Source organism: Phacochoerus africanus, chromosome 2 (assembly GCF_016906955.1).
Source record: "Phacochoerus africanus isolate WHEZ1 chromosome 2, ROS_Pafr_v1, whole genome shotgun sequence".
NCBI classification, from domain to species: Eukaryota; Metazoa; Chordata; class Mammalia; order Artiodactyla; family Suidae; genus Phacochoerus; species Phacochoerus africanus.
The window spans coordinates 122291924-122311716 of record NC_062545.1 but is presented as its reverse complement, the minus strand read 5'-3'; the positions used below and the strand labels follow the sequence as shown (position 1 = coordinate 122311716).

The window sequence follows — 19793 nt, the reverse complement described above, 5'->3', positions numbered from 1 at the left end:
TCTACCCCATTCCTTCTCATCTGTTTAACAAATACCTCACGATGATCATTTAGATTGCTCTTGTGCTTTTGCCAGCACAAACAATGTTGCAATGAGCATTCTTGTCCAGATATCCTTGTATAATCTTCTTACAAGTGAGATCAAAATGCCCAATTTATAGTATTTTCTTTCTCATAGTCCCCTTTTTATGTCCCCTTTTTAGTCTAAACTAAAGCCAGCTCAAGCCATCTGAAGCCAAATTAGGAAGAAGTCCATTATTTTTGTCCAGGGGCCCCTTTCTTGCCCAGAAATTTCCTAAGATCCCCTGGTTCTACTAATCCAGTGAGACCAGTTCTGTGTTCATAGAGAAAACCAGAAGGTCTGGTCAGGCCTGAGCCACTGCAGTGACAATACCAGATCTTTAACCTGCTGTACCATAAGGGAACTCCTGAAAACACTTACTTATTTACTGAAAGGCCATAACTCTGGGTGAGAAAGAAAGACTTCCCTCTACAGTCCGCCAGGGTTACAATTTAGAGACTCCTAATGTTGGAATTTGCAGATCTATCTGTGTCACTACTCAGGCAGTTGATGTGGCAGACAAGGAGACTTGTTCTATATGCCCCATCAAGGAAGGACTTGCTTCAGGGAGTGAGGTCAAGGTGTGCCTCGCTTCAAGAGCTGCCTGGCCCAAGGCCACACCTACCTCAGGGCGAGCTCTCTTTTGGAGACCATTGATGTACTTCCCTACCCGAATGCTATATCCCCAGCAGAAGAGTTCTAGCTCTGAAACCAGGCACTGCTCTGTGCACAAGGAATACAGACAAAACAGCAAGTTCTGGAGTTCCCGTCGTGGCACAGTGGTTAACGAATCCGACTAGGAACCATGAGGTTGCGGGTTCCGTCCCTGCCCTTGCTCAGTGGGTTAACAATCCGGCATTGCCGTGAGCTGTGGTGTAGGTTGCAGACGCGGCTCGGATCCCGCGTTGCTGTGGCTCTGGCATAGGCCAGTGGCTACAGCTCCAATTCGACCCCTAGCCTGGGAACCTCCGTATGCCGTGGGAGCGGCCCAAAGAAATAGCAAAAAGACAAAAAAAAAAAAATACCCAGCAGTTCTGCTCTCAAAATGTTTGCATTCTTTGGGGAACAGGGGCAGGTAATAAACAAATGCATACATAAACAAAATTATATCAGATAATAATAAGTACCACAAAGACAGAAAGCCAGGTGAGGTGATAGGGACTGGCTGCCAGGTCTACTGTCATTGTGAGAATCAGGGAAAGCCTTCCTGATGAAGTGACACTTGAACCAAGAATTCAGTGAAGATGTAGGCACAGCAAAGACCAGCCTTATGGCCAGTGTGACTGGAACATAGTGATGGGGGAGAAAGGCAGGAATTGGTCTCGAGAGGGGACAGGGCCATGTCCTAGATGATCCTGCCTGATAGCACTGCTAAGACAATGAGCTCTAAGACCTCTTCCAGCTTCACCAGTCTCAAATCCTAAATCAAGATCTAGGATTTGATCATTATTAGAATCAGAAAAAAATCGTTATTATCAGAAGAAGAAAATATTTCTGGCTTTCTTAGGGCCACAAATTTCCATACCATGTTTTATCTTGATACAATCATAGATAGCCCACATTTGTTAAAAAAAAAAAAAAAAAAAAGCCAAGTGAAGATTAGCATAATTTAAATTAATCTAAATTAACTTATAGCATGTAAATGAAGCCAAAAGGTCAGAAAATGAAAGCTCCTTCTTCACCATTTTTTTTTTCAGGAGCTGTGCCAACCCCAGACCAGTGATAAGCATAAAAGAGAAAGGTTAATTTTCCCTGTTGATGCTTCTGTTGTTTCCAACTACTCCTTTCTGCTGTAATCCCCCAGGCAGCAAATGAAGCATTGTGAAGTCTTTAATGGTCCTCTCAATGGGCAATTATACATTTTTTAGGATGATGAAAGTTTGTAGTGCAGTTGATTACATTAATTTATGGAAATGATTGAAAGCGGTGAATCATAATTTCTTCTGTCTGGTTTCATTGGGATAATCATCAGAGCCATAATAGAAAGTGCAATAGACCTGAAATCAGGAAACCTGGAGTTGAGCCCAGCTCTTCCACCAACAAGCTGTGTGTCCTTGAATAAACACGTCACTTCACAAAGCCTTTCTGTTCTTATTTGTGCAAAAGGGAGGGTCCCTTCCATTATCTGTAATGGAAGATAAAATGAGGAAAATAGTGTGTGTGTAAATATACAGCAGAAATTGACTCAACACTGTAAATCAAACTATACCCTAATAAAAAATAAATTTGAAAAAAAAATAAAAAGGAAAAAAAAAGGGAGAGTCCCACTGCCCAATATACTTCAGCTCAGAGACTTGTTGGGGCTTGGGAGGGAGGGCTTTATAACAGCTCTTTATATACAAGCCTTCTGCAGTTACTTTTCTAAGTCCATGTTTCTCCTTTGTTATGGCTTGTAGTATTTTACCTCATGCAGAAATTTTTTAATTAGTCAAATTTATAACATTCTTCCTGTCTATAGTATGCAGAAACATTCTGTAAGAGCATTCTAAGAAAGATTCTTTCTCCAATGCCATTATAAATATTTTTCCCAAGGTTTCTTTCAGTATTTTCACTAGTGTGTTTTTAACTTTTAAATTTTTGATTAATGTTGGTCAACTAATCTTTTTAGCTTAAGGAGTGGAATAGGGATCCATCTTTTTTTTTCCCCCCAGATGTCAATCCAGCTCTCTCAGCTCCATTCCCCAACAAATAAGGTTTCTTCCCACAGTTTTGAAATGCTACATTATTTGGGTCAAAAATTGTTCTATCTATAAATTAAAAATTCTTGGATGGGAAACAGATAAATTAACTAAGTCATTCCTGGTACATTTAAAGAACCATCAAAATAGCAGCATAAATAGGAGTTCTCGTCATGGCTCAGCAGTTAACGAACCTGCCTAGCATCCATGAGGATACAGGTTCAATCCCTGGCCTTGCTCAGTGGGTTAACAATCGGCATTGTTGTGAGCTGTCATGTAGGTTGCAGACACAGCTCAGATCCTGCACTGCTGTGGCTGTGATGTAAGCTGGTGGCTATAGCTCCAACTGGACCCCTAGCCTGGGAAGCTCCACATGCCGTGGTTGTGGCCCTAAAAAGACAAAAAAAAAAGGTAGCATAAATAGAATATGCCTATCACATTCTAGGCCCTGTTGTACGTGTATTGCATGTATTCACTCATTTATCCACATAACCATGCTGTAAGTAAGGTAGATACTGTTAGCTCTATTTACAGACAAGGACACTGTAGCATGGAGAGGTTAATTACATCCTTGTGAATGGCAAAGCCATGATTTGAATACAAGCACTTTGACTTCAGGATTCATGCTTCTATCCACATTCTCTGCTGCCTCCATGAAATAGGAAACACTTTTTTGGGTGCTTCCTACATGCCAGGCACTGTTCTAAGAACCTCACATATCATAATTTCACTTAAGCTTCATTACAAGTCTAATAAATAAGTATTACCCTTAGCCCCATTTTACAGATGAGCAAACTGAGGCAGAATATAACCAGAAGACAGAAAGTGAGGGGGGGATGGTGTGAGATGAGGCCAGAAAGTAAAGGAGGAATTTTGCTCTATCTTTAGAGCAGCAAGGAATCATGGAAGTGTTTGAGTCAGGGCCGACCTCATCAGATTTGGGTTTTGTGAAGCTCATCAGGAGCAGCATGGAAAATGGATGGGGAAAGGAATGTAAAGTGATGTGTGGGAACCAGGTGTCAGGCTGGCACCATGGTGCAGTGACCATGCACACCAGGTAGCCATCCAGTGGCAAGGAGGCAATGAGAATTATTGCTCTAGGAGCAGTTTCCATGTGCCAGACATATAATTTCAAAGCAGCTACTCACACAATCTACATTTTCAGAGGAAACTAAAATGTCACAGAGTTAAGTACCTTACCCAGATAGTAAGTGTTTGCTTCTGACTGCTAAACTCACCAGCCCTCTTTACTCAGACTAACAGATTGAGACCTTCAGACCCTAGAGGGCTAGCTTGGCTTTAGATTTGGCAATTCCTTCCCCATCCTCTGTCTTCTCAGAGTTTGATGGAAATCAAGGAGATTCTGTTGACGATGTTGACAGATGAGCTGCTGATATAAAAATTTTTATATCTTTTAAGATTTCTTTTCAGTTTTAGGTTAATTTTTCCTTGGACTTCTGCATATGCTCTTGAAATTATTCTGTGTAATAGCTTTCTGAATTTTTACAATTGCTTTCTGCTTGTCTGAAAAAAAGGGCAAGTTCAGGGTCAACTGCCTACCATGCTGCTATTAACTGCCCTCTCTCCCTGCAGATCCGAGTGATGGTGGACCTGTGCAACAGCACCAGGGGGATCTGCTTGACAGGTAGGCTGGCCTGGTGCTGACCAAGAGCAGCTAACATGGGGAACACTTGGTGGCCCAAAGGGCCAAGAGCAGAATGAAACATCTAGGAACACTTTAGGTTATAAAAATACAAGTTAGTTTACCTTTACCAGTTGTTTTTAATGGGTGGAAAATCAATAGTAATATAATTTTGAAAAATAGACAAATACCATATGATATTACTTATATCTGAAATCTAATATATGGCACAAATAAACTTTTCCACAGAAAAGAAACTCATGGACTTGGAGACCAGACTTGTGGTTGCCAACGGGGATGGGGAGGGATTGGGATGGTCTGGGAATCTGGGGTTAATAGATGCAAACTATTGCGTTTGGAGTGCATAAGCAATGAGATCCTGCTGTGTAGCACTGCGAACTATAGTCACTTTTGATGGAGCATGATGGAGGATAATGTGAGGAAAAGAATGTATACATGTATGTGTGACTGGGTCATTTTGCTGTATAGTAGAAAACTGACAGAACACTGTAAACCAACTATAATGGAAAAAATAAAAATCATTTAAAAAATCATATTTTCACTATTGCCATAGAAATATAACCATGGAAAATAACTAGGTCTTGAGTAATTACAAATGTGTGGTATCTTGAACTGAAGACATAAATGTTTTCCTTATTCCCATGTGTTTTTTTGTTTTTTTTTTGTTTTTTTTTTGTCTTTTTGCCTTTTCTTGGGCCACTCCCGCGGCATATGGAGGTTCCCAGGCGAGGGGTCCAATCAGAGCTGTAGCCGCTGGCCTACGCCAGAGCCACAGCAACACAGGATCCGAGCGGTGTCTGCAACCTACACCACAGCTCACAGCAATGCCGGATTGTTAACCCACTGAGCAAGGGCAGGGATCAAACCCGCAACCTCATGGTTCCTAGTCAGATTCGTTAACCACTGCGCCACGACGGGAACTCCCCCGTCATGGGGGAGTTAAAAGGGGGAGAAAAGGGGAAAAAATATAATTGTAATGTATACATGTAAGGATAACCTGACCCCCTTGCTGTACAGTGGGAAAAGAAAAAAAAAAAGAAAGAAAAAAAATAAAAGGGGGAAAAAAGAGAGAGAGAGAGAGGGAGGGAGGATAGAGGAAGGAAGGGGACCTTGCTAAGTAGTAGAGATCTCCTACCAGACATAATTATTTTCCTATATCTTATATATAGCTCGAATGGGAAGTCTAGATACAAACTGCTAATTAGCCAAGGAAACACACTTTATAAATAGGCCCTGTATGGTGCCTACTGTGTGCTGGGAGGGATTGAAGTTTGACCTCACCACCCACCCCATGGCTCAGTGCACCAAGGACAAATAAAAAGGACAAAGAGAATAAACCTCAAGGCACATCACACCTTAGAACCTGGAATGGCTGATGGATAGGCAGAGGAAGAGGGAAGTGGTTTTGATGTGATTATACCAGAATCTAACAGCAACTGGCCTCTCATCTGAGAGGAGGCACACCTGCCTCCCACATTCAAAAGCTCACATGGGGGACACATGTGCTGGCCAAAGGGCCAGGGACAGAATAAATATCTAGGAACACTTTAAGTTATAAAAATACACATTGGTTTACTTTTTACCATATGGTTTTAATAGGCTGAAAACCAATTATAATATAATTATGGAAAATAATAATATTTTCTGTATTGCCATAGTAATATTATGCCCATGGGTCTTGGGTAATTAGAAATATGTGGTACCTTGAACTGAAGCCAGTCACCCAATTTATTGCCCTCTGCTCACACCAGGAACTAACCAGGCCCAAGGATGGGCCTACAGAGCCTGATTTCAGATATGGCATTTCCTATCTCTTTGAAGAGGGTGTTGGATTCTGAAGACACAAAGGGAAATTATTTTTGCATTAAAAGTCTATGTTGGGAGTTCCCGTCGTGGCGCAGTGGTTAACGAATCCGACTAGGAACCATGAGGTTGTGGGTTCGGTCCCTGCCCTTGCTCAGTGGGTTAATGATCTGGCGTTGCCGTGAGCTGTGGTGTAGGTTGCAGACACAGCTCGGATCCCGCATTGCTGTGGCTCTGGCATAGGCTGGTGGCTACAGCTCTGATTGGACCCCTCGCCTGGGAACCTCCATATGCCACGGGAGTGGCCCAAGAAATAGCAAGAAGACAAAAAAAAAAAGTCTACGTTGGAGAGGTCCAGATCAAGATGGCAGAGTAGGAAGATCTTGAGCTCACTTCCTCCCACAGACACACCAAAACTACAACTACTCACAGAAAAACTATCTCTGAGAACAATCTGAAAGCTAGCAGAGCAGATTTTCTAAACTAAGGACAGGCAGAAAAGGATTCATTGAGATGAGCAGGAACAGAATAGTTAGAACCCACACCCCCAGTGCAGCGACCCACAGGCATAAGGGGGTGTCACAACTGCAGAGGCTCCCACCTGAGGAGCAAGGGGTACAAGCCCCACATCAAGCCTCCCAGCCTGGTAGACCTCCACTTGGAAGATGAGTCTCCACAACACCTGGCTTTGAAAACCAGTGGAGCTTATGTCCAGGAGAGCTGGAGGGCTGTGGGACACTGAGACTCTGCTCCTGAAGGGCTTGCACACAAACTCACTCACTCTGACTCCCAGCACAGAGGCAGCAGCTTGAAAAGTGTCCAGGTCATATGAGAAGGAGATTTATTGACTAATTTGGGGGCATGTGCTGGAGGGTCAGAGATCAGGAGGAACTTTCTCTGGGGACTGAAGTTCTGACAGGCACAATTTCTATCCCTCTCCATCAACCTGATTAACACTGTATACCCCACCCCAGTGTTGCCCTGAGGACACACTCCAGCCAGTCCCTCCAAAGTTCTTCCTTGCATGCCCCATCTGGTGGGTGGCCCTGGCTGGTACCAGCACCCCTCCAAAGTGACTCCCACTCCAGGGGCACAGCCTGGTACAACAGAACACCCACAATAGCTATAGCTTGGCCTCACAGCTTGTTACACAGAGGCCAGACCCACAAATCAGCATTCCCATAACAATCATGCCCAACCACAACAGGAGGGTGCATATAGCCCACACAGAGTACCCCTGGAGCACCTACCTGGTTCTAATGACAAGGGGGATTCCACCACTGAGCCTCACAGGACACCTTCTACATAAGGCCACTCTTTCAAGACCAGGAGATGTAGCTTACATACCTAACACATAGAAACACACACGGAGAGTTAGGCAAAGGAATACCTTCCAAACAAAAAAATAAAAACACCAGAAAAGGAACTAAATTGAATAGCAATAAGCAGTTTATAAGATCAAAGTAATTGTCATAAAGATGCCCACCCATTTGAGAGAACAATTGATGAACTCAGAACTTCAGCAAAAAGAAAAAAATATATAAAAAAGACCCAATCAGAACTGAATAATACAATAACTGAATTAAAAAATATGCTAGAGTAGATCAATAACAGATTAAGAATGCAGACCAGATCAGCAATCTGGAAGACAGGATAGTGGAAATCACCTAATCAGAACAGCAAAAAGAAAAAAGAAATTTTAAAAGTGAGGTAGTTTAAGGGACTTCTGAGTCGAGAGTACTAATATTTGCATTACAGGGGTCCCAGAAGAAGAAAACAAGAAAAGGGACAAAAAGTCTACCTGAAGACTTAATGTCTGAAAACTTTCCTAACTTGGCGAAGGAAAGAGAGAATCCTCAAAAAGATGACCCCAAAGATGTGTGGACTAAAACACATAATTAAAGTGTCAGAAGTTAGAGAGAGAATCTTAAAAGCAGCAAGGAAAAAAAAAATCTAGTTGTATACAAATGAACTCCCACAAGATTATCAGTTGATTTTTTCAGCAGAAACTTTAAAGACCAGAAAAGAGTATCATGATATATTCAAAGTACTGAAAGGAAAAAATTTACAACCAAGACTATTTTACCCAGTAAGGTGATCATTCAGAGTTGAAGGAGACAAAGAATTTCTCAGACAAGAAAAAGTTTTTAAAGGAGTTCATTACCACTATACAGGCCTTAAAAGAAATGGTAAAGGGACTTCTTTAAATGGAAAAGAAAAGGTTATAACTAGCATTTTAAAAATTATGAAAGAAAAAAAAAATCTCAATGGTAAAGTCAAACAAATGATAAAGGTAGAGAGAGGATCTATCACCTCTAAAGGTAGTGTTAAGTTTAACAGCAAAAGTAGGAGTTCCCATTGTGGCACAGCAGAAACAAATCCAACTAGGAACCATGAGGTTTTGGGTTTGATCCCTGGCCTCACTCAGTAGGTTAAGGATCCAGTGTTGCCATGAGCTATGGTGTAGGTTGCAGATGCAGCTTGGATCTGGCATTACTGTGGCTGTGGCATAGGCCAGCAGCTGTAGCTCCTATTCAGCCCCTAGCCTGGGAACATCCATGTGCCATGGGTGCGGTCCTAAAAAAGCAAATTAATTAATTAATTAAAAGCAAAAGTAAAATAATCTATATCTAAAACAGTTAAATGATACACAAAGAAAAAAATGAAAGATACAAAATATAATGTCAAAAACATAAAATGAAGGGAAGTGGAGAAAAACGTATTGATTTTAGAATGCACTAAAACTAACTGACCATAAACTTAAAATAGACTGTTATATATGTAAGTTGTTATATATGAACCTCTAAGGTGGTAAAAGACCTATACTTAGAAAACTGTAAGACACTGATGAAAGAAATTAAAGATGACACAAACAGATGGAAAGGTATATTGTATTCATGAACTGGAAGAATTAACATCATTAAAATGACCATATTACTCAATGCAATCTAGAGTTAATGCAATCCCTAACAAAATGCCAATGACATTTTCACAGAAGTGAAACAAATAATCCTTAAATGTGTATGGAACCATAAAAGACCCAAATAGCCAAAACATTTTTAAGAAAGAACAAAAAAACTCTCTGATTTCAAACTATATTACAAAGATATAGTAATCAAAACTATATACGTTGATCAGTGGAACAGAATAGAGAGCCCAGAAATAAACTCATGCCTTTATAATCAATTAATTTATGGTAAAGGGCCCAAAAATAGTGGAGGAAAGACAGTCTCCCCAACAAATGGTATTGAGGAAACTTACACCATATGCAAAATTAAACTCAAAATGGATTAAATACTTAAATGTAAGCCCTGAATCCATAAGACTCCTAGAAGAGAAAATTGGCAGCATGCTATTTGACATCAGTCTTGGCAATATTTTTCTTTGTATCTGTCTCCTCAGGCAAGGGCCAACAAAAGCAAAAATAAACAAGTGGGACTAGGAGTTCAAATTGTGGTGCAGCAGAAATGAATCCGACTAGGAACCATGAGGTTGTGGGTTCAATCCCTGACCTCGCTCGGTGTGTTAAGGGTCCAGCATTGCCGTGAGCTGTGGTATAGGTCGCAGACGCAGCTCAGATCCTGCATTGCTGTGGCTATGGTGTAGGCTGGCAGCTGTAGCTCCGATTTGACCCCTACCCCGGGAACCTCCATATGCCCTGGGTGAGGCCCTAAAAAGCAAAAAAAAAAAAAGAAAAAAAACAACAAGTGGGAGTACATAAAACTAAAAATCTTTTGCACAGTGAAGGAAACCATCAACAGAATGAAAAGGCAACCAAAAATGGGAAATGATATTTGCTAGTGATATACCTGATAAGGAGTTAATATCCAAAATATATTAAAAAAAAAAAAACTCAAACATCTCAATATCAAAAAAAAAAACCCAAGTAATTCCAAGGAAGACATACCAATGACCAACAGACACATGAATGTTCAATATCACTAATCATCAGCAAAATGAAAATCAAAACCACAATGAGATATTACCCCACTCCTATCAGAAGGGCTATCATCAAAATAACAACTAAAAACAAGTGTCAAGGAGGTACAGAAAAGGGAACCCTCAGGCACTGTTGGTGGGAATGTAAAGTGGTGCAGCCACTGTGGAAAACAGTATTGGGTTTCCTCAAAAAATTAAAAATTGAATTATGGTATGATCCAACAATTCCACTTCTGGGTATTTATCAGAACAAAAACTAATCAGAAAAGATATATGCACCCCTATGTTCATTGCAGCTTTTTTTTTTTACAGTAACCAAAATATGAAAGCAATCTAAGTGCCCATTGATAGATGCATGGGTAAATAAGACATGGTGTTTATATACCACTTAGCCATTAAAATAGAATGAAATTTTGCCATTTTCAGCAAAGTGGTTGGACTTAGAGTGTATTATATTAAGTGAAATAAGTCAGACAGAGAAAGACAAATATTGTATGATTTCACTTACATGTGGTATCTAAAAATCAACACAACAAAACAGAAACAGATTTGCAGATACAGAGAACAAACAGGTGGTTGCCAGAGACGAGGGGGTTGAGGTATAAGTGAAATAGGTAAGGGAGGTTAAGGGGTACAAATTTCCAGTCATAAAATAAATATCATGGGGCTGTAATGTCCAGCATAGGGCATGTAGTCAGTATTATTGCAGTAACTTTGTGTGGTGACAGGTGGCTCTAGTCTTATCATGGTGATCAATTTGTCATGTATATAAATGGTGAATCACTATGTAGTACCCCCTGAAACTAATATAATATTGTATGTCAACTATATTTCAATTTAAAAAAAGAAAAATCCTTTTATAGAGTAAATGTGCAGCTCTCATGGAATTTAAAGATAACCACAAGACTTTGAAGCCATCTGAAGTTTTTGTTGGGTCTCCTCAGTCTATGGCTGCAGACTCTGGGGAGGCCCCAGAGAAACCCTGCACAGTGTGCATTGTGTTGTAAGAAACTTCTGAAACATTCTCCCCAGTATTAGAAGCTCCATGTGTTTGCAGAATGACCAAACCTGTGACTTATGTAAGTGATTAATGGGCGTGGTGGGCTGGTAGGAAAGATGATTCCCTGAGGAAACCAGAGTCCAAGCCTGACATTTGTTCTCTTAGTGTAACCTCAGAGCGAAAAGCTGTAATCCTGTGGCTTCTTAGAAAATGCTAATTGAATTACTCAAGTCACATTTCAACCCTCACATAAAATTAAATATCTTCAGAACAGCCTGGTCCTTTTTTGTGAAACTCTTGTGGCTTAAGCACCTTTCTTCCATCTCTGGAAGTCCTTTTTCAATGATCCTGAGAGTGACAGTAATGAGCACTAGAGAAATGCTCAAATGGATGGAATTAGAGGCACAAAAGCCCTGTTGAGAGGCACCCGAAAAGCCTCTTCCTTTTTGATTTTTATGGTGGTAGAATGAGAGCCAGGCTGTTCAGTGAATGTGGGCTGAAGCTATTGAGATCACTTAGGGGAGATTGGCAGGATTGCATCTGTGCTGGAAATGGGTTAGGGAGGTTATTCTTTGGCACCTAAAAAAGCTTCTCAAAAGCCAGCCTCTTCTTTTTTCATGCCAGCTTGAAATTGGGCCTTCTTTTCTACAGAAAGCTCTTCAATTAAAACTTAGGTGTGAAAAGTACAAGTTGTAAGGCAAGGTGGTAACTTGGGAGAGGCCAAGCCCCCTGGATTGGGAATGGGGAGGTGACAGGACCCAGGACTGAAATGGGCAAATTCAGGGGTGGAGGGCAGAGAGCCTTGGTCCAGAGCCCCCAGAGGATGCCTTCAGGAAGGGTTGCCAGGATGGACCCTGGCCTTGGGGCCTAAGAACAAGATCTAGCTCTGCACTGGATTCATCTTTGTGAAAGCATGTTCTTATGATTTGAGGCTAATCCAGCTGTGACCATGAAACCCCATTCCTCTTCCTTTTCTAGGACTCAGGCACCAAGGTCACTCCCAAGGGAAGAGAAGAGGAACAAAGAATGGCACTGGGTGCTTTAAAGCGCCAGGCCTAGAAGTACCTCACTGCCCCCTTCCCCCACCCCCACCATGGAAGGAAGGCTGGGAATGCAGTCTCTCTGTGGGCCCCCAAAGAGGACAATGATACTGAGTTTGGTGAACATAAATCTTGCTTCATGAGATACAAGGATATCTCACAGACAGACTAGGAAGGCAGGGGAGGCAGCCAGGCCCCAGGGGGCTGGAACCAGAAACTGGAAAACCACCAGGAATCCACATAGCTCCTCTCTCAGCCTTTCTGACTCTCTAGCAGACAGCCAGTCACTCACTTCTACTTCTTTCTCCTTCATTTTCTTCTGTCTGCAGACTGATATTTTTCACTGTGCATGGCCATCCACGGACCTCTAGTTGACACAAGTAGGAGCGCTGTGGTTCAACTTCAGAGTGTGAGGAGGAGAAAAAAATCTAAGTGGCTTAGCTCCTATCAAGCATTCACCTAATTCTAATCAACTTGAGCGAGGAATGTGGGATGGGATAGTCGGAGTCATTTGCAGAGCCCAGCACAAAATGAAAATGAAGCAGGAAAAAGGCTTTTTCCTTTCTTCTAGTCTCTTTCTTGAGTTGCTCTGGTGGGGCTTTTTATTTGCTACTTAATGTCATATTCCCTAAGGCATGGGATACTTACTGACTGAGTACAGACCCTCGTGGATATGGGAGCCCCACCCTGTGACTAAAGCATGCAGGGCACATGCCCAACCCTAGACTTCCTTGCATGGAAGTGGGTCCCACCAGGGTGGAAGGTGGGAGTAGTCACTAATTGGACAGGGAGTGAGGAGGACTCATCAGGGGCATGGGAACAGGCAGGGGAAAACCTGTCCTGGGGAGGCCGGAGGTGGGGAAGAGGAGTACAGGACGACATGCAAACCGACTCCAAGCCCCTGGGATATACTCCACTGTCCCATCAGTCTTCACTTACAAAACACAAATTCAAAGATAAAATGGTTAAGAATTTCTAGATTGCAACCTCAGAGCATTTAAACCCAAACAGAGAATCCCCTTTCATAGTGTGGACCCCTGTGTAAATGCACTGGTGGCTCAGGAAACAGCTCTGCATACTGTGTTAACATGAACGCAACTGTCCATCTGTGTTCCTAGACAGTCTGTTATTCCAGAAGAGAAGTGTCAGGAGCTGAAAAAAACATCCTGAAAGGCGGTTTTCTAAATGGCCAGTTGTCACACCTTATTTGACACTTGACATTATTATAATAATGCATATTTGGGGCTTCTTCTGGAAGTAAGGGCCCTTGGGCAGCTCAGGTGGCAGCTCAGGGACATTGGGACAGTCACCATCACTGTAGCCCTCTGCTCCTGAGCACCTTGGAACTGTTTGTCATCCTCTATATTCTGAAATCCTCTTCTCCATGAGCTTCCAGGCATGGTGCCAGATGGATTCCCGCCTCCAATTTCAGATCATTCTCTCTGGTTCCTGGTGCGTCTTCGTCACCTGCCTCCCTCCAGATGGGGCGTGTCCTCCTCCCTACGTCCCCAGATTTGGCTCAGACATTTCAATCTTACCTTAGGGCTAGCAGTTCCCAACCTTTCTAGGGTCAAGAACCCCTTTAAGGGTAGCAACTGATTCTTTTCCCAGAAAATGTTTGCATCAGATTGGGGGAGACTTAGGACCACCTGCATCCAGTCACCTGTGGTGCTCAGTAAAAATGCAACTTCCTGAGTCTCTAAATCCATATTGCATCCGAATCTCCAGGTAGGGCGCAGGTATCAGCATTTTTACAAGGATTCCAGTTGATTCTGTGAACTCAAATGACTAAGAACTGCAGCTCTCAGGTGTCAGTGGACCTCAGGTCAATGTCAGGAAACCCTAATCTAAATACTTCATCATAGCGACACCCTTGGCAATAGCTAATGTGTCCTCAGTGATACAGCTCCAGCCAGGACCTCTCTCCAACACTCCACTGCATGGAAATGGTTACTGGACTGTCCTCAGGACTCTTGAAACCTACTATATACAGTTGACTCTTGCTTGTTTACCTTTTTCTATCAATCTGCCGATCTGAATTCGGCTCCATCTTCTGTCAGGACTGCTGGTTGATTGATTTCCTCTGGCAGCTGTCAGAGAGCCACATCACCCCCTTACCAGGGTGTGTGTGCGCCATCTGGTGGCTAGCTGACCACACTGACTTCTGGCTACACGGACCTCTGAAAATGTAGTGTCATCTTCAGCAACATGTTTTTGCCCGAAGCATACTTTCAAACACTTAGCCTTACAGAAGTCTTCATGTTTGTTAAATAGCCTCATCAATATCCAGATTCCAGGTTATCCAAGAGGCCTCCTCTTTTGCCTCCCATTCAATTGGACATGGAGTCCTGCTCGAAATACCTCCTGAGTCTCTGGCTCCCTCTAGGACTTTGCAGTCACCAACCATATTTATCTATGCCCTTGTCCCAAATTTTAACTACAAAGATCCTCTGGGTGTTTTCTCCTGCCCCCTTCCTCCCCTTTCTCTCTCTCATTATCTAGTTCCATTCAATTTCCATCTACAGGGAGGATCTCAAAGGCACGCTGATTTCAGTGTCGTCCCTCTGCTTAAGACTGTACTGTAGCTCCCACTGCCTTGCAGATACCATCCACACCCCTCCACTTGGCCTTCAAGTGCAGCTGCCCCCACCCCTCCACCAAGTACTTCTTCAGTCTCACCTCTGCATACTCCAGTCCTCACCCCTGCAGCCATCTAAAGCCCATGTGTCTTCAGAGTCACAGCTCAAGGATTACCCTCTCAGAAGGCCTTCTCTGATGGCCCTCCCGGCACCCCTGTGGGGTTTGCTTCTCTAGCTCCCTCATAGCTCATTGTGGCATCCAAATATCTGCCTTCCCCAGGTAGGTTGTGAATGCAACAAAGACCAAAACTTCTACTTATTCATAAGAAGTGCTTAGTAAATGCTGGTTTTCTGAAAAATCACAGGCTTGGATTTTTAGAAAGACCTATCCACCCCAATATTGGTGATCATTATATGTGGTCCAGAGAAACTGAAGACCCTGATCTACTCATGTGACAACCTCACTGCCTTGTCTGAGTATTTAAATAATTGACACCAAGACCCTATTTTTAAGTTGTGTGTAAATGATTCACCTGAACCCCATAGATCCTCAGGTAGTTACACACTAAGAAAGGTATTCATTACCTGAGCGATGCCCTCAAGTTTTCTCAGGCTCTTTTGTGCAACAAAATAGAGACCCAGCAAACCAGCTTCTGCTCTCATTTCCCCTGGTAGCCTAGAGGAGACAGGCTGGCTGGTTGAGAGCACTTGGGGTTGCTCTCGGGACCACCAGATCGCAGCCCTGAAAAAAGAGCACTTCTGTCTGCTGACACCTACCTGTGCCAGGGCTTCACAGTGCCCACCCGCATTGTCACCAAACCTCATTTAATGAAGTTGATCACTTGAGAGATGACTGATTTATGAATCTATACTAAAGCTCCTAAGAAGTTATTCTCAGTTCATTGGAACTTAAGCAAAAGCATTTTTGATTGGAAAAAGGGTCTTTGCTGAACTGTTAAAGCTCTTTGGGCAAATATACAGAATTCTAAATAAAACGTATGGGGGTGGTTCCTTAGGGCCGGTCGATGATTAGTCCAGTTTAAGAGAGGACAGTGGTCTTTGTTTTTTGGGTTGCAGTGCTGGCTTCACTTTCTTCCTTCGGTGGTTTATCATTTATTATTTTTTTTTCTGTTGTAGGACCACCTGGCCCAGCAGGTAAGAGCCCATGGATTTTCCAACTTCGAGGAGGAGGTATAGGTGGCTGGCTCCCCCGGATCCCTCAGAAGGGACTAAGGCAGAGAAAGGGAATAGTCTGGAGGCAGCCTTGACTATGACTGTGTCCCCCTGCTTCTCCCTACCCCAAGCACTAACTCTCCTGTTCCCTCCCACTTGAGAACCTGCATCACCATTTCCAACCTGTCACTGCTTCAGACAGGGGCAGGGAAGATGGAGAAGGAAAGGGAGAAAGGGGAGAAGTTCTGAAAGAGGCAGCAATGCCTGCCCAGTTTCACTGGCTAAAAGAAAGCATGCTAACTTCAGTGAAGATTTTTTTAAATGTTCCCATTTCCCATGTTTTGATGCAGGACCTCCAGGAATTGGTGGGTTACCAGGACACAACGGATCGGATGGACAGCCTGGTCCCCAGGGCCCAAAAGGCGAAAAAGGAGCAAATGGAAAAAGAGGAAAAATGGGTATTTTGGCACTCTTCTGATTAATTTCCTTGTTGTTTGTCTTGATTGTTGCATTTTTGGATGAGCCAAAGCTGGTGCAGTGGGTATAAAGTGCTCCTTTCCTAAATGTTCTTTCTCTGGTTGACCCATGCCTGGAAGCTGCTATGTTCTAGGGAGGCAAGGGCCTTCTTTTTGGTCCAGCACTAATGAATGTTTACATGCAACTGGAGAAACAGTGTGCTTGGGAACCGATGTCCACTCCTCTGCTTGCTCTAATGCAGACAGACAGATGGAAGGGGCCGGAATGAGCAGCCCTGGGGAGGGGCACTCCATGGGCTATGAAGGCTGTCTGTGCTGGTGCCCCTGGTTCTTTCAAGGGTCAGTTCCTGCCTGGCCTCTTCCTGCCCAGCAAGCTTTTGTGTTTGCTTGAAAATCAGTTGGCTGATGTTGACCCCTAGGTTTTCCTGGCTCAAGGAGTAGCTAGAATGATTTGAGAAAAAGGCAGCATCCAGGCCTCCCTAGCTGACACTCGGGTCCTGTGGTCCCAGCCATCAGGGTCTCCTGGCCAGTGGTCACAGGGATGGTTATGAAGATGTGGCTGGTATCTCCAAGAGACCCCCTCTGCCCTGCTGTGAGCTGTGGCATTTCCACCACCCAAGAAAAGGCCTAGAAGCATCTGCATGTCAGATGTGTGAGGGAGAAGTGAGCGGCAGGGGCCAGGGGGCTGGGGTGGAGGGAGTTCTGAGAGGTTCGGAGTGCCAGTCCTGGGAAGCCCAAAGAGAAGGCCAGGGCAGAGTCACCTGAGGAGAACTGGTATATGGCACAGTGGAGGCTCAGTGCAGGGGATAGAGACCCCTCAGGATGCTTCGAGGAAGGCCTGGCTCTCAGCCACCAGAAAGGGTGGGGGCTCCGCTAACACTCCTATTCATTTTCAACCCTTTGGTTCTGCTACCCCCCAACTCACCTAGACAGGCTCCAGGCTAGAAGAATTACCAGAAAATGCTTCCAGACAACACTGTAACCCCTTCCAGCATTTCACTTCTTATTCCCATAAGCAATTTAAGTGAGAGCCAGTGGAAAGGGACAGAATTGTTGAGGGGCTTTGGCACTTGGCAAAAGCCTCTGTGCCTGTGTTCCCAGGTACAGCCTCTTTGAAAATGGGCCCACACAGTTCATGTCAGCTCAGTCTGCAGAAAGCTGTAGTTACAGCTGGAATTGTGGAACAGAATGGACCTCCTGTGTCAGATAATAGCTGTAATTATAAGTGAACATCAGCATCAGTTCATGATGACCGTCCATGTTCAGACACTTGATTTATCCTGGGAAGACCCTAGAAATGTGATCCAATCCTGAGGATTCAGTAATAAGTATTATGAGGACCAACTATGAGGGTGAGGGACCACCATGCAGTACTGATCATGGGGCAGGAGAAACGGGTACTTTCCAAAAAGGTTTGAGACAGGAGTTCACTTGTGGGGCAGCAGGTGAAGGCTCTGGCATTGTCACTACAGCAGCTAGGGTTTGATCCCTGGCTCGGGAACTATCACATGCCACATGATGGCAAAAAAACAAAAGAAAGATAAATCCCTAGCTTTGAAGAGATAAGCTTAGCATATGGCCCACAACCCAAAGACCCAATGAGGGCAGAAAAAAAGTTCACTTATCTCTGAAAGACATATTTATATAGTAGGTATCATTCTAGATGCTGGCGATTTTAAAAATGAAAAAGCTGCCATAATCTCTGCCCTCATGAGGCTGACAGTCTAGTCTGGGCAGATAACTGAAAAGCCTAGCTCTGTGGATAGTTGTTGGAAGCATCACTTGGCCCTCAGCCAGCTCAGACGTAAGGCTGGACCATCCAAATCCAGAGCAAGAGCTGTGCTTCCCCTCCTCTGCCCCCTTCCTGACCCCAGGATGAATTCCCACCCCACCCAGGGAGCAGGAGGAGGGAGCAGAGCTGGCAGGGCCACAGAAGGGGAATGGCTTTATCCTAGGTGCAATGAGAAGTCACAGAGAGATTTCAAGTAGCAGAGTGACATGAGATCTGCCTTTTTATAAACCCACTGCAGGAGTTCCCATCATGGCACAACGGAAATGAGACTAGGAACCATGAGGTTGTGGGTTCGAACCCTGGCCTCACCCAGTGGGTTGGGGATCTGGCATTGCCATGAGCTGAAGTGTAGGTCGCAGATGCAGCTTGGATCCCGCATTGCTGTGGCTCTTGTGTAGGCCGGCAGCAACAACTCTGATTAGACCCCTAGCCTGGGAACCTCCATATGCCACAGGTATGGCCCTACAAAGACAAAAGACAAAAAAAATTTTTTAATTAAAAAAAATAAAATAAAACCACTGCAGCTGCTGCACAGAGAACACACCAGAGCGAGCACAGGAGTGGTGACAGCAACAGGCAGAGAGGATGGCAGGTGGAGGGTATGGAAAGGCTACTGGAACTGAGTGATGCTTGGGGTGAAGTTAGCAGTCCTTGGGGGAAGGTGGCTATGGAGAAAGGGGGAGGCAACCACCAAGATGGGCTCTGAGGTTTTTGTCCAGCCTGATGGCTCTTCCCTGGAGTGGGGGAACCCCAGACCAACTCAGGTCCAGGAAGACAGTCACAGCTCAGCATGGGATGTGCCGAGTTTGAGATGCCTTGAAACCTCCAGGAGATGTCAGGGGCCCCTGGAGATGCAGGTCTGCAGTCAGAGGAGACCCCGGGGGCTAGAGTTATACATGGGGCCGGGGGTGATGGGCTGTGGCCCAAGCGTCTAGTGACCAAGTAGAGGGGGGTGAGTCAGTGAGTCAGCAAAGGAGGCCAAGGACAGACTGAGCAGCAGGAGGAATACCAGGAGAGGGTGGGAACACTCATCAGCAAACATTTGTTAAGAGAGTTCCAAGTGCTCCTGGGGAAACAAAATGCAACACTGATTGTGGAACATTCCTTCTTTGGTGGGGAGGCAAATATAAATAGTCAGCAATTATACATCTGTAATCACCACACAAGATAGGTATTTGAAGGAAAGAACAGCGTGTTATAAGCCACAGTGTTGAAAGTGAGAATCTGGAGGGAACGTCTGACGTCAGACCTGAGGGTTGAGGGCAAGGCAGAGAATGGCCCAGGTGGACTGCACATACCCGCCCAGGCCCTGCCGGGCCAGCCGGAGGGGCTCATGCAGAAAGTGACCTGCTGGGCCAGAGTCATGCCTGTGGAGAAGGAAGGCCGTCATTTCAGCTGAGAAATCCAGCATCTTTAGCAGTTTGCCAGGCAGGGGTGGGAGAAGGGACAAGTGGGCATGCATTCCAGAGAGGGAACAACAAGTGCGATTTCCAGAAACAGGAAAAAGAGACCGTGTTCCATAGCTAAGACTTGGTTAGGCTGGACTGTGCCCTCTAGCCATGACCCTACAAACAATAGTAAATAGCTGAC

At 44.2% G+C, this 19793-nt stretch overlaps 1 protein-coding gene across 1 annotated transcript in view; it reads left to right on the top strand.

The window, feature by feature from the left end:
- GLDN (gliomedin) overlaps positions 1–19793 on the top strand; it is a 75860-nt gene that overhangs the window by 34574 nt on the left and 21493 nt on the right. The window contains exons 2-4 of the mRNA XM_047766348.1: positions 4332–4383; positions 15900–15917; positions 16286–16393. Coding sequence (XP_047622304.1) covers positions 4332–4383; positions 15900–15917; positions 16286–16393 — 178 coding nt within the window. The remainder of the gene's footprint in view (positions 1–4331; positions 4384–15899; positions 15918–16285; positions 16394–19793) is intronic.